Source organism: Penaeus chinensis, unplaced genomic scaffold, assembly GCF_019202785.1.
Source record: "Penaeus chinensis breed Huanghai No. 1 unplaced genomic scaffold, ASM1920278v2 CTG_5178, whole genome shotgun sequence".
NCBI classification, from domain to species: Eukaryota; Metazoa; Arthropoda; class Malacostraca; order Decapoda; family Penaeidae; genus Penaeus; species Penaeus chinensis.
Genome location: NW_025918319.1, coordinates 75,001 through 82,500, shown reverse-complemented (window position 1 = coordinate 82,500; position 7,500 = coordinate 75,001). Strand labels below are relative to the sequence as shown.

The 7,500-nt window shown below is 43.9% G+C and overlaps 1 protein-coding gene across 1 annotated transcript in view; it reads right to left on the bottom strand.

Annotated features, from left to right (window-relative positions):
- LOC125024802 (outer dynein arm-docking complex subunit 2-like) overlaps positions 1-7,500 on the bottom strand; it is a 33,049-nt gene that overhangs the window by 18,743 nt on the left and 6,806 nt on the right. Inside the window, exons 2-4 of the mRNA XM_047612569.1 lie at positions 1,553-1,708; positions 834-1,043; positions 253-477 (exon numbers count right to left, since the gene is read on the bottom strand). Of these exons, the coding sequence (XP_047468525.1) occupies positions 253-477; positions 834-1,043; positions 1,553-1,708 (591 nt within the window). The remainder of the gene's footprint in view (positions 1-252; positions 478-833; positions 1,044-1,552; positions 1,709-7,500) is intronic.

Genomic DNA, 7,500 nt, shown 5'->3' with positions numbered 1-7,500 from the left:
ATAAACAGATCTACTGATATATATATATATATATATATATATATATATATATATATATATATATATATAAAGACTAATAGAGACACATAGACTGATAGATAGATAAACTAATAGATTGACAGATAGCCTAAGGACAGACAGATAGACTGATAGATAACTTCTCTCGTGTGCATAATGTAGAGAAGACTTTGAAAGTTGCTTTGCACTATTCACATTTCGTGAAGCTTTCACTCAAGCTCTCCCAAGCCTCACCTCAGCCACGCACTGGTGAAGGACGCCCACGACCGGGACCAGGAGGCTAGGACGCGCCACGCCCAAAAGGCCGCCCACCATCTCCAGCCCGCCAGCGCGCAGCAGTGCCGTTCGCCCCGCCCGGGACACGCTGCACGCCCACAGAGCCCTGGCCGCCCCTTCCACCGCCATGGCCGCGTCGTGGTTGCCGAGGAGGGTGTTGGTGTCCATGCGGAGGAGCTTCACCTGACGAAGGCCAGGAAGGGTTTTAGGAATGGGTGGAGGTTTAGGTACCGTGTCTGGCGGTTGTGACTGGGAGAGAAGGGGAATTTCGCTTGAAATGACACTGGGTATGTCTGTGGATGCATGCTTGTGCTAGGAAGAGGAAATCGCTCGTATCCTATTTTGGAATCCCGTAAAGGAATCCACCTTAAATACAGTGTTCAATTTCACTCTATAAGTTCCTAGAGAGGAATCCACAATACAATCTATACAACAGTCCTATAACAAGACTATACAGCAATCCAGGCTATACAAACAGACCTGAACATCATATCATCGCTTATCTTTCAGGCCCAGTCGCAAGTCTTAGTGTTTCTTACCAAGGGTGGGATGCCGTTGTCCCTGATGAGAGCGGAGCGGGCGGAGGGCAGAGCGCACACCTGGGCAAGCACAGACGCTGCCAGGCCGCGCACCTGTACAACAGTGTGCCCAACCAGACCTAGCAGTACCTGTATACCACCTAGTTTGTATACGGTGTTCCTGGTAGTGATGTGTCCACACGCAGATTCCAGTACTTGCAGGGCCCCGATCTGGGGGGGGGGGGGTCATTATTATCTGGGTTCGAGGCGGTCATTATTATGAAAATAGTTATTGGCAATCAGAGGGGAAATGGAGAGCTCTGGATGCCAGCCGAGGTATGGGACCCATACGTGCTTACACACACATTCACATATACGATTAGATATGCATATATACATGTGTCTCTATACGTGAAGTTTGTGAGTTAGCGAGCGAGCGAGAGAGAGAGAGAAAAGAGAGAGAGAGAGAGAGAGAGAGAGAGAGAGAGAGAGAGAGAGAGAGAGAGAGAGAGAGAGAGAGAGAGAGAGAGAGAGAGAGAAAGAGAGAGAGAGAGAGAGAGAGAGAGAGAGAGAGAGAGAGAGAGAGAGAGAGAGAGAGAGAGAGAGAGAGAGAGAGAAAAAAAAGAGAGAGAGAGAGAGAGAGAAAAAAGAGAGAGAGAGAGAGAGAGAGAGAGAGAGAGAGAGAGAGAGAGAGAGAGAGAGAGAGAGAGAGAGAGAGAGAGAGAGAGAGAGAGACTTACATTGCAGCGCAGATTTCGAGTCCTGAGTATGTTGAGGAGGACCTCCAGACCCCCGACGGCCTTGAGAGCGAGCTGGCTAGACTCCTGGTGGAGGCCACACTCCTTCAGACCTACAAGGGCCAGGGTCGTACACGTGGCGTTCCCCACCTTCAGGTACTGTTGAGGATTTTCAGAAGAGAGTCATACCTTGGACACTTTCAATATCAGGGTGATATGATGAGATGGTAGAGGATTTGTGAAGTTCAGTAGTGACAGGTTAAAAGAGCTGGAAAAATTTGTTTTTGGTTGGTTTTTTTTGGTTTTTGTGGGATTCCTTTTTTTTTGTGGGGTTGTTTGTTTTTTCTACTTGTCTTTTGTGTTTTTTCTTTGTTTTTTTGGTCTTGTCTTGGGCTTTTCTTTTTTTGGTGTTTTTGGGTTTTTGTGGTAGTGTGGGGGGGGAAAACCCTGGCGTCCTAACATGGCGAATCCTTTGTACCTAATTTTTAAAATGCGGAGGATGGGGCGGCGGGGGGTGTCACTCTTGGGGTTAGGGTTGGTTTGTTATTGTCCGATTGTTGCGGGGGGGGCCGTTCTGTGTATAGCTAGGTTTAGGTGGATTGTTTGTTGTGCTGGTATTGTGTTATACAGTGGGGTGGTTTATGGGGGTTGCCGTGACAGGGGCGTAAGGTTTGCCAAAAAACAGGGGTTGAGGAAAGGGGGGTGAGGGGTGGGGAGGAGGGGGGGGGGGGAGGTTGGGGGGGTGGGTTGAGGGGGGTGTGGTACAAGATTTTAAGAGGGGTCGGGGGGGGGAGAGTAAAAAAAAAACACCAATTAAACCAAATTGGGCTGGGAATTCGGAAAATAACGGCTACAATTAGTTGGGGGGGAGGGACGGGAAGGCCCAGTGTCCTTGAGGTAGAGGGGGGGTGGGGAGGGTGCTGGTGGTTTGGATTACCACTGAATAAAACACTGGTCAAGAGGAAGTCAAGATGGGGGGGGGCGGTTGGGGGGGGAGGTCGGGAAATATGAGGGGTGGGGGTTGGGGCGGGGGCCGGTCGAGGATTGTTTGTGTTGAGGTGGCGGGGCCGTGTTGGGGTGGGGGGTGGGGAGGGGGGTTGGGGTGTGGGATTGGGGGGGGGGAACTTATGGGGTTGTTTGTGGAAGGGGGGGTGGGTTGCGGGGGGGGTGGATGATTTTGGGGGGGGGGGCGAAGCAAGGGGAGGGGACCAACGGGGCCTCAAGAGTGATGGGTTTTCTTTGTTTTCTTTTTGCCAATTTAGAGCTTTCCAACCCCACACTTCAGTTGTTGGTGGTTATTTCTGTGTGGGGGTATCTTACTTGCTGGCCCTACCTCCCCATTTACCATTTAATTAAGTGTGTCTAAGGAAAAATAAAAGGGGGATAATCTCGATTGAGTCTTGTTCCCTGGGGGTCTTATGTTGGTTGCCCCCGTGTGGCCCCCCCCTTTTGGCTTTGAATTTTTGCTTGTTATCCCCACAACATTTTTGCGGGGGTGGTGAGGAGTAATCCGAGTTATGTGTGAGGTGCGATAGGATTGAGGGAGGACTTGGTGTTTGGTTGATGGATTTTTTTTTTGTGTTATTTGAGGCTTTTCTTGGGTCTTGTGGTCATGGAGTGGCGTTCGTGCCCTGTTTTGGGCATATAATCGGTGGCTGTGGGGGGTTAGGGGTTGCACCGGTGGATGGTGGGCTTTTTAATCATAATACAAATTAAATATATTATTATAATAATTTTCATTTTTTAAGAAAATTTTGGGAGGGTAGCGGGGGGAGGGTGTTTGGGGGGGTTGGGGGGGGGGGGGGGGGGGGGGGGGGGGGGTTTTTGGGGGGGGGGGGGGGGGGGAGGTGGGGGGGTGTTTTGGGGGTGTTTTGGTTTTTAGTTATGGTTATTCAAGTGGGGGGGTTATTTAAGTTAGGGGGTTTAAAGAGGGGGACACCGAAAGGGGGGGGGGAATTATTTGGGTGTAAGAGAAAAAAATGCGGGTTTGTTTTTTTTTAGAAGAGAGGGTTTTGGTAGAGAAAGAAGAAGGATAAGAAGGAGACAGGGAAGATGTAAAGGAAAGAATAACTTAGTCTTTATTTTTTTTTTTGTAAAAAAAGTAAAGGGGTTATTAATAATGGCTTTTACTATGAAAAATAAAAAAATTTTATATAATAATAAAAAAAAATTAAAAAAAAAATAAAAAAAAAAAAGGGGGGGATTCGTAATAATGGTCAAAGTACGGGTCGGGGCCGCTAGGGGGAAGGGCTAATTTGGCATATTTGAGCTGGTGGGAGTTGTTGAGGCTTTCGTGGTTTTGTAGGCGCGATAATTTTATTTTTTATTATTATTTTCTTAATTATGTACGGGGTGCACTTGGTAGCTTTTCTGAAGGGATTTATCCACCGACAAGATATTTTTCTTCGGCGGGTGTGGCGGATCAGGGGCAAGAGGGCCACTTTTTTTTTTTTGATATTTGGGGTTGGGGGGGGGGGGGTGGAGCGGGGGAAGTGGCGTGGGGGGGGGGATTGAAGGGCCTGCCGTCTACCGCTGGGCAGGGGAAAAAAATATATATTGTATATCGTATTTGTCATATTTTTTTTGGGGAGGAGTGGGGTGATTGCGGGTATATGGGGGGGGGGGGTGGGGGGGGGAGGGGGGGGGATGGAAAGGAAATACAGCAAAGAAAAAATGTTAATAAAAAAGAGTAAAAAAATAAAAGAAGTAAAAAATATAAATGATTTTTTTTGAGCAAATCACCAATATAAAATACTGCATTTAACCATATATTTCTATTTTTTTCTATAGGTTGTATATACATATAGAATTAAAAAAAAAAAAAATAAAAAAAGAAGACGAACAAGGACTAAGGATATTGGGCCTTGGCATGTTTAATATACAACACACACCCAGTTACCTACAAGAGGGAGAAGATTATCACTCGATTGGATTTTGTTTTTTTTATGGGGGGGGGGGGGGGGGGGGAAACTTCATTCCATTCTCTTTTTTCCTAAAAAAAATGGGGTAGGCCTTTCCGTGACCTGAAATAAAAGAGAAAAAGTAAAAGGAGAGAAAGCTAGAGAGAGAAGAGGAGAAGACAAGGAGAGGATTTTTTTACCAAAAGGTTACATATAAGGGCATCACCGCTCCCCTTATTTACTCGAGTGCCAGACCGGCGGGGGAGGGTGGGAGGGGGGGGGGGGTAGGGAAGGGGGGGGGGGGTGGGAGGGGGGAGTAGGAGGAAGGAGTGGGAGGGGGTGGGAGGGGGGGGGGGAGCGAGGAGGGGGGCTGGGGGATTATTTTATTAAGAAGGAACGGTGTAGGGGGTTGTTCTTGTTGTTTATATAAATTTTTTTAAGTGGGGGGGGGGGGGTTTACTGCTTGGAAAATCTCCCACTGGATTATACCAACCCCCGGCCGAATAAACACACCCCCCAGCAGCCAGCCAGTTGTTTAGTGTGGGGGGGGATGGGGGGGGGGGGGGGGGAAAAGCATTTTTTTTTGATTATTTTTACTGCCAGGGGTTTTTAAAATTTCAAGGAAAGCAAGGGGGGTTTAAATTAAAAACACCCCATGCACAATGTCCTATTTATGTTTTTTTTTTTTTAAGTTTTTTTAAAAGGGGGGGTTTACCCCCGTAGGATTTCCCAGTCACACGCCCCTCCCCCCTTCCCCAAATATCAACACCAGGTCCCCCCCCCCCCCCCCCACCGGGTTCGTCCCCACTCTTGACCATTTATGGGACTGCCAGTAGCAGCGGGACAGGGCTCGTTGAGCGGGTCATCTGGTACAAGTCCTCCTCCTCCTCCTCCTCCTCCTGTTCCTCCTCATCCTCCAGCTCGTCTCCTGCGCCTTCTGCCTGTTGGTGCTGCTCCTCCTGAGACGCCTTCATGTTCTCCAGCTGTTAGGGAGAGAGATGTAGGCTCTGTTGCTGGAATGTGTTGCAGTTCTTGTCTGTCTGATCGCGTGTTGTGTGTGTGTGTAAATCTACGTCCAGAATGCCACTGCTGTATTAAAAAAGGGTTTATGTTGGTACACACTAGATTAAAGTTTTCCCTTTCCCCTTTTTTGTTCTGCTTTCTGGCGTGTCGTGTGTTTTGGGATACAATACACACATTACATACATAAATGCATTATATATAATATAATAATATATAATATTTATAAATATATATACACATACATATATAAACATTTTATATACATACATATTCTATATATTAAAATAATATATATAAATATATATATATATGTTGTTTATATATTTATATATGAATAATACTATATATGTATTTTATCTATATATGTAATTTTTATGCAGGCTTTTTATACATATACTATATATATGTGTTATATTTAATATATATTTTATAAATATTTATATATATTGGTTTTGTGTGTGTGTGTGTGTGTTGTGGTTTTGGGGGTGTGTTTCGGGGGGCATAATGCATTATACCCCACACACACACACACACATATTTTATTATATATATATACATTTTATAATATGGGATTCATAAATATACAATTTTTTAATATATATATATATATAATATATATAAAATATTGTGGTTTTGGGGTGTGTGGTGTGCAAGCCACACACACAATAACAACAAAACACACACCCACACCACACACACATTTATAATATAATATATAAAATATAATATAATATTATATGCAATATAAAGCTAAATAAAAAACATATATAGATATAATTTCAAAAAGATATATATACATTTATAAATTATATTTTATATACAACAAGCATATAATCATATTACTTTTACATATATATGTATATTGAATATATATATATATATATTAAATAATATATATAATGTATATCCCATATACATATAAAGGGTATATTATATTACAACATTTTTTTTATTACATAAAAATATATATATATTATTTATTATATATTATATTTTATACTAAATAACCCAAAAATATCCAATAAAGAATAAATATTTCACTGTTTAGTCTTTGTACAGTCACGCTTGCCATTAGCCACAAACGCCAATGGTGTGGAACTCATGCCCGCCGGTGAAGTTTGCCCGGCAGAGTGGGAGGAATTTATCGGATTTTTTTTTTCGGGAAAGAACAATGCAATGGAAGTGTATCAAGGAGGTCCGTTTCTTAAATTTTATTTTCATTTGGGAGGGCCCCAATGCCCGGCTCTCGGCATCAGTAATTTCCTCCTTTAAAATCGAAAATATAATTTTAAATAATAATTTTTTATATATATAAATATAAAAATTATATAGACTATATCATACACACACACACACACACACCACACAAAATAAATATATATATATTATATATATTTATATTATGTGTGTGTGGTGTGGAGTGTTTTTAGGGGGTGTGTGTGGGGGTTGTTGGTTTTGTGTGGGGTGTTGTGTGTGTGTGTGTGTGTGTGGGGTGGTTGTGTGTGTGAGCGTGTGTTGTGTGTTGTGTGTTTGTGTGTGTGTGTGTGTGTGTTGTGTGTCTTGTTGTGGTGTTTTGTGGTGTGGGTATGTGGGGTGTGCGTAGTATGTAGTGTGTAATGTTTGTACATATCTGCTATAATGTATACCTATACATAATACCAAATATACACAGAGAAGACAGACGACAGAAAGACCGAGACCAAGAGGAGAAGGAACAGAAAGACCGAGAGAGATTTTAAGGGGGAAAAACGCAGACAGCCACCGCGAGCGACGGACCAACTGCGCGCTGGTGAAGCTGACACTGGACCGAGAGAGAGAGAGAGAGAGAGAGAGCGAAGAGAGAGAGAGAGAGAGAGAGAGAGAGAGAGAGAGAGAGAGAGAAAGAGAAGAGAGAGAGAGAGAAAGAGAGAGAGAGAGAGGGAGAAGAGAGAAAAGAGGAAGAAGAAACGAGAGAAGAAGAGCGGGGAGAGAGGAGAGAAAAGGAGAGAAAAGAGAGAGATAGAGAGAGGAGAGAGAGAGGAGAGAGAG